Source organism: Battus philenor, unplaced genomic scaffold (assembly GCF_028537555.1).
Source record: "Battus philenor isolate CCGP_79_NKW_IND1 unplaced genomic scaffold, ilBatPhil1.0.hap1 SCAF_13, whole genome shotgun sequence".
Taxonomy (NCBI): domain Eukaryota; kingdom Metazoa; phylum Arthropoda; class Insecta; order Lepidoptera; family Papilionidae; genus Battus; species Battus philenor.
Window position 1 is genome coordinate 5,111,525 of NW_027181675.1, and position 14,906 is coordinate 5,126,430.

General features: G+C 31.7%; 1 protein-coding gene across 4 annotated transcripts in view; it reads left to right on the forward strand.

Moving 5' to 3' along the window:
• Pgant9 (polypeptide N-acetylgalactosaminyltransferase 9) overlaps positions 1–14,906 on the forward strand; it is a 140,895-nt gene that overhangs the window by 116,578 nt on the left and 9,411 nt on the right. For 3 of the 4 annotated variants that reach the window (XM_068777113.1, XM_068777112.1, XM_068777114.1), the window contains exons 2-3: positions 13,502–14,145; positions 14,773–14,820. In XM_068777113.1, coding sequence (XP_068633214.1) covers positions 13,911–14,145; positions 14,773–14,820 — 283 coding nt within the window. In that variant the 5' untranslated portion in view covers positions 13,502–13,910. The remainder of the gene's footprint in view (positions 1–13,501; positions 14,146–14,772; positions 14,821–14,906) is intronic. The other variant, XM_068777115.1, reaches the window with a different exon arrangement.

The following is a 14,906-nucleotide window of genomic DNA, read 5'->3' on the forward strand; positions in this document are numbered from 1 at the left end:
TCTTTTAAGTATTTCCTTACAGTGAACTAATTATATAAAAATATTAAATTTAAAAATAAACTTCAATGATCCTAAAGTTAAAAATATAAGGTATTGTCACACTAGCCATATTTTTTATTATTTTCGTAACTTTAGTTGTAAAGCTAGTTTATGTTTAATGCAAAGCAAAGATTTCAATTTTTGCACATCATGATCAAAGTATAAATAGGTATATTTAGTAACGAGCTGGATTATTGGATAGAAGCTAACCTCCGCCTATTCGCCATGAACTGCGCGAAGGTCGAGCTATAAATAGATTTAACAACACTAGAATTACTCTTGAGTGAAAGTGACGTGGCGACTCTAGCTACAGGTCCAGTGATCGTAACTATAGATGGAGGACTTTGTATCGAATGTCTGCGATATGTTATATATCATTAACCTTTTATTAATTATATGAATCATTTATTTATTTTACAATTGACTTACTTTTTTATATCAGATAATATATTAATTTTAGCAGATATTCCGAATTTTGTTGTTTCATTTCATGTATGAGATATATACAATAGCAAAACAAAATTGTATTCATAAAAGATTAATATTATTGACGAAAGTTTCTGACGTACCAAATCAAATGTCGTATACTATGCGCTAAACATCCAAGTTGATTACAATAAAGACCGTAAAGGTTGTTACTACAATTATGTTTTTGGACTTTTACATTGGCGTATTTTAGAACGTATATACGTGCTGCTTCCAAACTTTTCTATTTAAAATCTATAAAAAAGGTCTATAAGGACGTCCTACGGTTGAAATTATGATGATAGTCAAATATCTTTATTACTTGTGTACCGTGTTTGCAAAAACATTTTATGAAGGCAATGCTTTTTGATGCAGAATTATAAAATCTGCAAGATAAATTTATTTCTGAAACTGTCATTTACTTGTTTTGTGACGGTATAAAACCTGGTTTCATGTTGGGTATGATAAAAGATTTAGTACTTAGTAAAATAAGAAATGTAATATACATATTCCTTTGTGTTGACGATAACAAGTTATGTTTTCACCAAAATGCATAAAAGACAAGCATTGCGAGCATTATAACTGTCTAGTCGAGCTCCGTGGTTACAGTTCAGAGATCTGAGTGTACCTGTATTTTATTTTAAAACACTGACATTACTTTATATCAGATTTTAAAGTCACCTTTATTTTTATATTCTTAAATCTATGACTGTTATCCATTTACAGTTTGTATATATGTACAGATAAAAATGTAATAAAATGTTGCTATGCGCAGAAATGCTATATATCGAAAATATAACTAAAGTGTTATTTTATATGAAATTTACAGTTTTAATTAAGATAATGTTTTTTGTACCTAATTTTATTTATAATGTTGTTCACATCCTTCTTTATGTATACTCCAGCTTAAAGCTGTTCGTATATTTTTGTGCTGACTTTGTTGATGTCCTTTAAAAAATATTAAAATCCGAGAGAAATTGTCTATTGAAAGGCAAATTAACGAAATTGCGATGAACAAAAAGACAGATGGTAAGTTAAAATACCTATGGCTTAGCTGTCAAACAAATTGACGTTAACCAAAACAAATGAATCATGTTAGGATTATCTTTAGAGAATCATATTCTTCTCTTACATATTTAATATATGTATTATGTTATATTTATGTAAGATTGTAGTTAATTTTACTCAATATTATGTTAAAGGGTCATTTATTGGTATTTTTTTTTTGTTATTATTTTCCTTCTCAATTTGATTTGTTTATTTTTCTTTTTTATGATATTTAGTTACTTCTCATAAATGAAAACTGCCCTCGGCATTAAGTTGGTCGTTATACATGTATTGCATAAGAAGTGTTTAAATGTGTCAAAATAGGAAATAGTATTACAATACTAGTAATCGTTTTTAATTATTAAGACATTGAATTAATAAACAAAGTTATATATTCTGAAGTAGGTTTTTCTATTGAACTACAAGAGGATGCTAAAAGGTCGAATTTTGACAGCTAGGAAATTAAAAATGAGATTACTTTTTGTAACCCATCTCGCCACAAGAGTTTTAACATTCATACATAAACATTCGTCGCTCCGAACGATACAATTAGCCAAACGAGTGAGGATTGTTTTCAGGACAGCGTAAAATTTGTAAAGTTAAACAGCTCATGTAATATGAATTGACTCCGTGAATTTAACACGTTTTATAGCTGCCCCGTTGGAATACGGGATCAAATTCACGAAACGGCCGTACGTCCTAAAATAAAATGGGCGAAGGTAGGTACGCACCGTGAATAGAATTTACTGCGGCGTTTTCAGAATTTATAGGCAACGTTTAATATTTCACACTGCAACAGAACAACGTCTACTTGAACCGAAGATGTATGGAGATTTCGAGTTTTCGATTGTACATTGTACGAGTAAAGGAATAAACAATACCAAGCATCTAATATAATCAATTTTGATAGACCAGAAATGACAGCGATCAAAAACACTTAACTTACTTTTAGGCTCTTAAATTACTACGTTATTATATTATGTTATTAAACTATTATAAAGTAATAAATCGAATGATCACTTTTATTAATTGCTAGCGATAAATTCATAAGAAGTTAAAAAAATAATATTTCGTTTGCCCCTTTTAACTAACGTTTAAATATCAATCGCTACTAATACGATTAATAAAAAATCGTATTTATTTATAGATAGATAACATCATCGTCATATCAGCGAATAAACGCGGGAGACAAAGACCTCCACTAAAGATCGACATTGTGACATTGTGACAGTATTAGATGTAGCAGTTTAATTTATTGGAATTAAAATCGTTTATATCTAGTTGATAATTAATAATTCGACAAGGTGGACAGACTTACTTGCTAAGATCGTCGGAAGACGCTGCAAGCAGGCCTCTTCCAACTAGTTCTTATCTATGAGTGAGTCTTATGTTCAGCCGTGGACATCTTACAACTAAAATAATGATGATAATTGTCATAAAAAATTTTCTTATTTAATGTTATCAGGGAATCATTATTGTTTTGCGTTGTAGTCATATCAATCCATCAGTTAAATAGTTCCCTTCTAGAAAGTTTTGTTCACAGTGACCAGCTGAAAAGCACACTTTCGTAAATAGACAGACAATGTTAATTTACAGCATTCTCAAGACGAACAGTCTGTATAGTAGCCTCGTGTGAGGTCGAGTATAAACGTGGTATTATTTCTCCCGTCAAAATGCAATGTAAATATTGTTGTGTTCCAGTTTGAAGGCGTATAATTAGTATAATTACCTAGGTAATTACGCACCATCTAATGCCTTTTAGTGATGTGCACAGATGTGTTGCGCAGCTGTTTGTAGTACAACGCCGTTTATAGGAAAGTATATTTCTTCCGTGTAAAAGTATATTGTCCTTATATGTTATAATTTATTTTTTTCTCTTGAGACTCTTGACGTTTGACCAATATAAGGTTGATTTGGTATTAATTAGTGTATGGTACACTCTATCCAAAAATCAAAGGTTTTAGACGTAATAAAGAACGTAATAAAATCCCTTTAGCAATTCAATGTACTACATATTTAAATGTATTGTTGTTTACTACATGTCTCCGCAGTCTTGTACTGCCAGAAGTTATCGGTCTGTAGCATTCCAACAGAAAAAATAAATAAATTCAACATATTCAAAGTAATCACTTTATGCAGAGTGATTTAAAATGGGTGTATAAGATTTAAAGCCTTTTGCTGACATATTAGCTATATATTCACCCCTTTAAAGATTTTACCCTTATAATCAATCATGCCGTATATTCGCGGTTATTATATTACGGTTTCAGAAGCACACCAACAGAACATAACACTGATTACTAATTGAGTCATCGGTTTATAATTCCATTGTAATGGTACCACTAAGCGTAATCTACCTGTCTATTTTTTATTTTTTAAGATCCATTATGTTCAAGAATTGTTATTATTCAAGCTTTCGTAGAAATGAAGCTATTTCCTTTTAATAAAAGTATATGAACGATAAGCTTTTATAAATAAATAAATATTTGTCGACTACAGTGCAAATTCTTTCAGTGCGACCAACTTCTCGCTTATGTCAAGGGCGTTCGTTCGCTCCTCGCGCCATCCCGTTCCCGCTTTATTGCTCACGTCGCGTAGCTGTTTGTACAGAGATGTTTTTTTTTTATTGAATAAAATTATATTAAAATAGCCTTTATAGCAACAGGGCCTTCAAATAAATGCGTGGCGTAACCAATTACGCTCCATTTGATTGTTTTTTTTTTTTTGTAATTATATGTAAGTCTAGTGGAGACGAGATGTTGTTCAGGTCTAGTATATTTAAGTAGGAATGCAATATAATCGGACGATGCAGAGCACTAAAAGATAACATATATTTAAACGTTGAGTACAGAAGTCAAGTCGTCATTTCAGAGGACGTCGAACGATTTTCAATAGGACCGGATTAAAAAGGCCTGCATCCGGTGTCTCACGACGACCTTAACAAAGTCGTCAATCCTAAGCTACGTTGCCGACCCGTGATCTCCACTCCAGAAACTCATGGACCCAGCGGTCATATGTTCTGCGTGTTATGTGATCCACCGAATCTCACTTACAACTCCACCTTAACAAGGTCTTGTTAAGGTGGTCGTAAGACATTGAATGCAGGCCGCAGCCAACTGATTCTATTGGAAATCTGTGAGGCTTATGTCCAGCTCTTTGATGTTGACGATTTATATATTTTACATAATAGTTTATGATATGGTGTACTTAATAGTTGCGTGTTATAATTATTACACTGTGGATAAATAAGTGGACAATTGCCAAAAAAAAATATGATGACTAATTAAGCTAGCAGATTAATAATAATTAATTATAAGCAGCGTGAATATTTTCGTTCACAGTATCATAATCCTATGGCATCATCTGCATGTAGGTAAATAATTCAATACTAAATATTTGATTAACTGATGTTCCAGTGCGCATTAAAATACATATCTGCATGCGAACTATCTGGATCTAATGGCGAAAACGTTTCAATCAAAGCAACATAAACGGATAAGGCACGTACGAAACTCATTTGCGAAACAAAACATAAAGGTCGTAAAAAACGAATTAAGCCGTCCGCCGTTCGGCAACGAAGCCCCGTTTTTTTATTGTTTCGTGCATTTCCCTGCACTATGACGTGCAATGAAAAGAACTGGAAAGAAAGCAATTTAAGTGTTGTCACTGGCAGCCGCTTGGCTGCACTTTGATTGCGAATACATTAGCCGCGGCCAGGCCAAGGGGATCGTGCCCTCGCATATGGGCGAGCGCGTACTTAGCATGTGCTCGTTTTAAATATGAGTTTTTTATATCGTAACCATTGGTAAAGGTAACCCGTAGTGTACTAGTGACGGAGCCTAGACTGTGCTCTGCTGTGTGCAAAACTTATACGTTTCATTTATTGAATAAAAAGGTATTTCTATAAAATTTCTAATTTTACTTCATAAAATTTCTAATTTTACTTCATAAAATTAAGAGGAAGAATTAATTAAGAGGACTCCTAAATCTGTAGCAATTTTTTTATATTAAAATTTGGCTAGTAAACCACTCACAGCTCAAAAAACTGGTTCTGCAAAAACCATTTACTGTAGAAAAATTGAGTCCCAAAAATGTTTGATTACTTAAGAAAAACGTTATAAATGTTTCATCATATTGTTATATGAACAAAAAATGCTTAACTTTATGCTTCTTTGTGATAATAACCTTCGAACTGGTACCTGTTTTTATTTAAAATTGAATAATGGTTGTTTTTGAATATTGTCCAGACAACTATTCTTCAACATAAAAAAGAATAACCGAGATTTTCGTACGTCTGTCTGATGGCATAAAAATAACTCTTATAGCACATTGATAAAAAATAGAAATATATGTTTAGTCTTATTAAAATGAAACTAAATTGCTAGTAGATTAGCTACGAAAAAAATGAGAAAAACATGAGTTTTCAAAATTACGCACCAAACAGTCAACGACTGCCTTTGTGATTTATTTATCTATAATGCGAATGTAAGACGCAATGGAAATTTGTTCTTTATTTTATAATATTATATTTTATAACAACCTTCTACGTAGTATTACGAAACTTATAAAAAAAATTAATGAAATTGATAAAAGCGTCCACGAGTTATGATATGGCTAAGTGAAATTGATAATATAAATAATTTTATTTTAAAGGGTTAATACTCTGTGACCGTCGAAACTGTAACAGCCCCACAATGCTATTAGAAAGTAGAGATTCGTTTATATACCTTTATGTATATAGATTATTCAAAAATTTGTAATATATTTTTTTATGAATTTTAATACTAGAAATTTTGAAAACATTAGTTTATTGCTTAAGTAAATTTTACTTCTAAATTTACGTTACAGCATTATATAGCAGTGATTAATAATTAGTTATAACTGTTGCACCTATATAAAACATACACAGGCCTTTACGGTTAACCTCGTGCATTAAGCTCTATTCTTAGAAGCTTGCGTTCTACCACAACAACGGTATGCTGTGCTGTTTAGTTAAGTTAATCGGTTTGCTTATGTTATACGAGAGCCTTTATGTGTGCTATATTTACTATATTTTATATTCTTATTTATTTATTAAATAAAGCAAAAAAATCATGAAATGTATACAAATTATTTTAACACGATTAACAAACGAACGTATATATAGGCATTATCATTAAAAGACATGAATTACATAAACATTTTCAAAATTTATTTGAAACTTTGTTAAAGATTAGCAATGTTCTGAATTCTAAGTACAATAACAGTGGTAATGTTAATGAAGTTACTAACGACATGTGAAAGGGTTGCCAAGCGATTCGATCCGGTAAAAAAATAATCTATTGAGCTACGGTTATTTGCGCTGTGTATAATTATTATTTCGCTATCGTTATTGTCGCGCGCGTTTTCGTTCTATTGTTTTGCGCACAATACGTTTTTTCACGTTTTAATAACATATTGTGGAGCAATTATTTACCATTTCGTGGCGAATAAAACCAATTCATCGTAGGCTACTATAATATAACGTATTTATTTATTTATTCTGTATGTGAATTAAAACTATAAGACTTTATTTAAAATTGTCATCTAAATTTTCGCGAAATGGCCGTGTTTACTGTCAAGTACTCATACGCTTAGATCTAAGAACCTGTCTTTTGTGATTTCACGATTCGTGGCTTCAAATCTCGACGGAGCCAAAATGATCTCGACGAACAACTTATTTTTGAGTACAAAAGTTTTGTACATGTCGAGAATCCTTGACAGTGCATCTAAGCATTCCGGATATTATATTACGCTGGCGTTATATTTCACGAAGGGAGAAAATAATCTCTTTAGACGTTCCGACAACTATAATTGAAATTGAAAATGAAATAAATGTAACGTATCAGGATTCCGTGTATTCACGTGCGATTGCAATGAATTTACTCCAAGTTATTTTTAACTAGGTCATGTACTAGTTCACCAATTGTTTTGGCTTTAGGTTTATTTATAGCCCAAGAGTCAGTAAATTGTACCAGTACTATACGGTTCAATGTTTTTCAATAAAGAAATAAATAATTCAGGATTAGAAGACGTCACAGGCGTATCATCAGAGTGATTCTGTATTTTTTCTCTTACGTGCCCATCAAATCAGGAGCCGCTTCCAGTATGGAGTAAGGCTTTTTCTGAAAATTAATAGGGAAAATTCCAAAGTAAACATAGAAACAAATTAAAAGATTACTAGTACCACATAAATTGAACTACATTTACATATTATTTTTAAATAAATCAAGAAATTAATATTAATGAGATTATGAAGAAGGGGGAAATGTTTTATGTGGTACGGATAAGCTTTCTAATTAATTACTATTCTTACGAAGAGGACAAACCTCATCTTCTTTTTATATTTTGTTACAGAGATATTACAAAGTTCAAAAACCCTTTATTAAATAATTAAATGCGTATATTCGGAAATATCAATATTGCCAATGCCATCTATTTATTACTTTGAATAGATAGGATGCCGTATGTATTCTAAGAAGGTTTAGTTTATTAAAAGAATAAAAAAAAACTATGATAGTTTATTATTATAAAAGACTTCATAAGAAAAAGAGAAATGATAAGAAAAAGAATAAAATATCTCACAAAGCAAAATGACTATAAAATAGCTCAAGCCATAATTAATAATAAATAGGTTATAACATTACACTCGCTATAATATCACTTTCTAACTTGTAACATTATTGAACTACCAGGAATAATATTGAAAACATATATTAAACGTAAATTAAAGGAAAGAGCATATTATTTAATGAACGAATATTTAAATGACAGGAATCCTTCGCAATGATGTCGCGATGTTTAGGTTTTAATTTTCTTTTCATTTAGGCTATAGCTGACAATAACTATTTGAGCATAAATCATTAAGTATAAAGCATATTGTTAAACTTTATTAAAATGTATGTTGTTGTTGAGTTTCTTCCTGCTTCTTCTCTTCAACTACAACACGTTGCGAAGCACAGACAAAATAAAACAGATTTAAATGAAGAAATTGACCATCAATAAGAGTCAGTTTACAAGTTCCAATGTTGAATAAAAAAACCTTTATCTTTAAGTGAAATGGAATAAAAAACCCTGCCGAGTGATAGTCGGAGATTTTCAGATGTCATATAATAAAAAATAAAAGTAATACGTTTAATTATTTCAAATAAGGGAAAAAAGTTTTTTATAAACATTCGGTTTGCATTTTTGTTTTTATTTGTGAACAGAAGGACATTTCTATTCAGTGTCATAGATCTAGTTATAGAGCGGGATTGAAAGGTCAAAGAAAACGTGTTTGACTTCTCTACTTATAGCCACTGCCGATGCCGAGGCTCTTGAACCCAAATAGAGAGATAGTTAAACACGCTGAGGGCAAAATATTTGCAACCATCAAAATTTTATTTAACGTAAATATATCATTGCCACAGGTATTGTTTTCGCTTATTAAATATGTATAAATTAAAATTAAAATTGTTTTAAAAAAATTTATTATTAGTTATTGTATTATTATTATAAATGCCACCGATGTTATTGAGTAGAATTATTTAATCCTGGTTTTTCATTACATGTTTGGTTCATTACGTGCATATTATATTTGCGTTTTATCTGTGGATAAGGATAACATTCATTTTATGTGGATTTTTAATAGGTACGTGTCGAATAATGTTAATAAGTTTATAATAAGGTAAGGTTTAAAATAGGTGCATGATAATTATTTTAATGTACTCGTTGAGGTAAAGATCAGCACACATGCAGCTCAGGATATGCTCTACGTACTAGGCAACGTCCAGGGGTCATCGACCCCGCCCTCCACACCACCCCACCCTCTTGAGAGTTCTGCTAATGACATTTGCGAGGTATTAACGCTATACATTGCACCGTGGCCGCCTCCGCAATTACGTGTTTTTATTTTCTATTTTCCATTATCGCCCACTTCCTTTTTACGGCGCTAAGGATTTTAATATTCCTTTAATTATTTCCCTGTCGGTTATTGTGCGCTCATTTTTTCAGCTTACTTCAGGGAAAATTAGCGTTCCGTTTCGTCGCGATGCCGGCCAAACTTATTTCGCAGCGGCACCTTATTTATTCAAGTACATAATTAGCTATTGTTTCTCAGGGTTCTCCCAATTCAAATAGTTTATTTTGAATTGTACAATGTTACAGAGACTATTTACTTAGGCAAAAGTCATTGTACGTATTCATTAATTAATTAAAGATGCAGGAAAACAACAAATCTTCCATTTCAGAATTTTGTTTTATAGGGCACCGGTCTTAAAATTTTTACGCGGCCCTAATGACGGCAAATAGAAAAAAAAGTTATAGGATGCTGACCGGCATTCTAATTCAATATTTTGAACGAGAAACGTAACCTACTTACGTACTCGGTCAGTATTAAAAAGGTCGCCGTATAATAAAATCTTATTTATTGTGATCAGTAACCCTTGAAAGTACCATTAGGACATTCCTCTTGTTGTGGAGATTCCAATGGAATCGAATATCGGTGTATCAATTGTAATAAATATTAAATGTGAAAAGAAGAATAGACGACTGCTAATAATTTCATGGACATATTCTTTTACGTTGGATGGTATTTTATTGTAGAAGCCTATCAGTTATTTCATCATTGTTACGTTTTTTTCCACCAACAAACTGTCTAAAATTTGATGTTGAATTTGCAACCTGTCTAAACTTCGTTACGATACAAGGTTTCTCAAAAACAAGAAGTAGTTATCCAAGATATTGTTTATTTTTGTTATTCATTCATGATATTTTAATTTATTTATTAAATTACAGTGAGTAGTTACAATAAATATATTTTAATATTAGGCGAATATCACTTGATGTTGAGTTTTTGTAGAAACGTTTTTTAAGGTCATAAACTAACGAAAATATGAAAAAAGTTCAACACTTACTTGGCTTTTAGTTGAAACAGTCGGTATAAGGTTATGTAAATTATGTCAATGTATTAGGTTACGTCGGGCTGATTCAATAATGAATTGTTATTTACCTGACATAATTTTGAGTTAATAAATAGTACAACTTTCTACGTTTAGTAATTATATCGTAGTTTTAAATTCCATTTTTTTGCGTTTTAAACTGTGTTCAAGATTGAAACGCCTGTTGTGTTTCATATTTTTTTACATGTGCCCATTTAATATCTTAAGCTATGTGAATAGTACGCATTAATCGTATTTTTGATCCGAGGTTTTCATTCGCAATTTAAGGATAGTAGAAGGCCATGTTACATTATTTACACAAAGTTTGCGCTTTCTGGAAATTAAACTATCGTCACATAATCTTAAGTCAGTTCATAATTGCTAAACCATCATTGTTAATACGTTTAAAAGTTTGGAGGAGGTGACTGCATAGCACATTTTCTGTCAATTAATGTTTAGTACACCCCCCCCAAAAAATGCTTTCGAAAATAATAACGTTATAATAAAAACATTTTAAAAATTTCGATTACTGCTTATTAATATTAATTATTATTAATATGTCCTTGCAGACTTTGTATTAACAGAAAGAAATTATTGGCTTGTCGCGTTCCAATTTAAAAACATAATAAATGATTAAAAAATATGTGTGATGATTAAAAAATAAAGTGATTTCTTTCTTCTCATGTAAGTTATAAAATCATACCTTAAAAGTCTATTCCTAATCACCTTTATAAGTAAATTTGCAAAATTTTATTGCATTTTGTATTAATATTAAACCTGTCGTGTAATGATACGTTAATAAAATATTATACTACATATTTTCACATAGATTTAAAGACTGCCACAATGGTAGAGGTATGTAGGTGAAACCAACAACTGCCAGTTAATAAAATAAAAAAATACCTGACGTAACTGTAGCGTTAAGTTGAAACTAGAGATTTTGCTATTCAGGAACTTAAGGCGCTAATGTTATTTAAAACTACGTTGTACACTTTATATATAAAATGTTGGTTTGGTATTATTACGCAATTTTTTTTGCATAACTTGTTTCTTTTTAATTACTAAAGTTTATTAAAAAAAAAAACTAAAATTACGTATAACACAAATTTAGAACGCTTCATTACTCTCCGAAGACTCTTATTTAAATATTTCTCGAAAGTCAGGTGAAGTTTTTAAAGGTTAAGTTGCTGACAGCAAGAGTTTTACTAAAGAAACACAGTGATATTAACGGGACAAGTGATAGTACTTAAATTGAAAATAAACTGAATATTAAAAAAAATTCTTTCAAACATTGTAACACATTTTTTATATAAATAACATTGGACGTATTATAGTCCCAAAAAAGGTAACTGACAACAAAAAGGTAGCAGGGTTAGAGAATGTTATCACTTGAGAATGTTAAGTGCCGCTATTTAGCTACCCGTTTTTTTAGTTTCGTTTACAAATGCCTCTTGCCGACGAATCGCGAGGTTCTCGGTTGAAAAATGGCAGCGACAGCCGACTCCGATAATGTAGCAAGCGGAGCAATCCATCAGTCGTACTGCGGAAACCCCCTTACCCCTTACACAAAGGCTCCTTTACGACCAAGTTCTGCCATTAGTACCTGAAAGAGATTTCGCTACTTACCATTTCTAGAGCGAAGGAGTTATCAGCGATGTTTTCGTTACATCTAACGTGGCTTACTGATGTGTTTTTTCTTCAATTTGTATTTATTCGTTTTGTCTAGTTAATATTCGCAATATTTTTATCAATTACTTAAATATAACATAGTAAGTAGTAGGCGACTACTTGCTCTGGATGTTGATTTGTTGTGAAGAGCCAGCCCGAAACTCAAAAGTTGTTCCTTTTAAATAAAATTCCATCTTCGATGTATATATTACATATAATATTAACCTTGTAAATGAGTCAATAAACTATAACATACTTTTAATTTAAAATTTGAAGCTTAAATTAATTCTAAGTATTAAAATCTTGACGCTTAAATAATAAATTATTAAGTATTGAGAAACAGCTATATTTATGTAGCTTTAAATAACCCGATTAATTAAATTTTAGTCTAATACCTGCGCGAAAAATTAATCAAGGTGAACATTATTCAACTTTTTGACCTTTTGAAAGAATTGGGGTATCACAATTCTCTAATATTAATAATATTATAAATCTCTAGTAATTCTTGTTTTGTAACACCAATGTCAACAACATTACAATATATTGAATACCTATGATATTTCAAGCAAATAGTAACGTCTTCATGTAAGGACTAATATATAATATTCAAGAGTTAAGTTCTTAGTCACCATGAAAAATTTACACGATACAAATTCAATTTTCAAGCATTTCTGTTGTCTTTATAAAAGTTGATGTGTTTTGTAGATACAGGTTTTGTAGTACTAATTGCAATATGGAAAATAGTTTCAGCATAATCATAATCTTTTTTTGGTTTGTACATAGGTTTACCAGACTCTGGCAGCCCTTTTTAGATGACAATTACGTTCGTTGTATTCATAACAATAATATTTACGCCTTTGCAATACAAAATAGTGCCTAGCACCGAATTTATATTCGCTGTAGTGTAGTTCAGAACACAGTTGTGCTTGCGAACTACTTTTTGGCAGCAAAAATAATAACCGTGGACCAAACCGCCAATCTAGACGGCTATTGGTAAAGGAAACCTGACATAGTTAAGATTGTGTAACTACAACATTGTAGCAACCGTAATAATGAATTTCTAAGGAAAAAAGTCTATCGTATATCTATCCTCGAGGATTTTTATTTCATAATTACCGATTATTCCACCAATAGTCATTTGACAATGTGCGATCATACATAATACTGAACAAATATTCTGTTCTTTGCCAAAATTAAATATATATATATTTTTGCATAATTTTTATATCTTTAATGTTATTCAATATTAAGTAATATATATGGAGCACTGCATTCTTAATTGTATTCTAAATGAAAATTATTTCTTGTATGGTTATTTCACTAAAACCGTTATCATTTTCTTACAGGTTCCAATTTGAAGATCATGGAGGTTCACTATACGCGTGCTCGGAAATATCAGAGATGAATCAAAGAACTAGAAAGAAAACTGTCAACTTTTGGCGCACCCTGGCGGATTTATAGCCTCCACGCTCCGGTGTCAGTGGAATGTGAAAAGGAGAGTGGGAGGGACTGTATAACTGTCATATCGAAGAAGCATATCTCAACAAAGTTGTGAAAATATTTTGAAAACATATCTCTCTTTTAAATACTAGTCGACGTTTGTGATTGTAGCTATAAACGTTGTTGCTCAAATCGTTTTAAACAATTCCTATAGTGATAGAGGGTTAGTTATAAAAACATAACTTAGATGCATATCGATAGGAAAAATTAAGAAAGGAACGATTTTTAGTAAGCATATACACAAGGTATATAAAAATGAAGTACTACAGTATGTTTTTCTTGCGAAGGCGAACTTTGATACTGAAAGCGGTATTGGTTCTTACTGCGCTGTGGTTTATGGTCGCCTTGTTAACGACAAATGGCGGAACCAGGAACTCCATTGTCGCCCCACCCATTGAGTACGAAGACGCAGAGGCAAAGCCTTTGAAAATGGCGAAACCCACGTCTGGAAAGAAGAAAAGCGAATCATACGGAAACAATTTGTCGGATGGTAAGCATTGGACACTGCAAGTATGCGCTTTACGGTGTAGGCACAGTAACTTTGTTATATATTTTTGTACCTTATTTAAAAATGGAATGCACGATATGTCTTTTTTAGCCGTTGTGAAAACAGCGAAACTTGATTAAAAGGTGTGCATTAATTATTCAAACGGTGTTTTACATGCTCTAGATTCTTCGCGCCATAAGTCTAGACATCTATTGTTAATGAGACCCTTCCACTGTTTATTTCTTTAGCTTATCCATCATTAGCTAAAAGAAAAATAAGTTTTTTCTTCGTTGTCTCCCTCTGTATCGTCACGCGATTCTTATATACCTTTATAAATCAAGGGTTTCCTTTATCCGGCGTTATCTACATTGCTTTAAGGAACTCAATGGCGACGATTGTCTTTCGAATAGCGGCGCAATAGAAATGATAATGAGGGAAGACGTTACGGAACACTCGAATGAATACTAAATGAGTTTTCCCTCTTGCGCCTTATAACAATGTTTCGCTGTTACTAATGGCGTCGTATGCGTTATTTCTTGTGACTTATACTCTGCATGCTCGCTTGTTACGGCACAGCTGTTTATTTTGTTCATAACATTATGCATGACATTAAGCCTTTATTTATAACAGCGCGGACGCGGGTCGATTGGATTGGTCGCATCGCAGCCGTACCTGAAGGTAATATTTGCTACTTTTAACAATAGCGTTATAGTTTTAATTGCATCGACTTTGCGATTTTGATTACGCTTCCTTATAATCTTCAC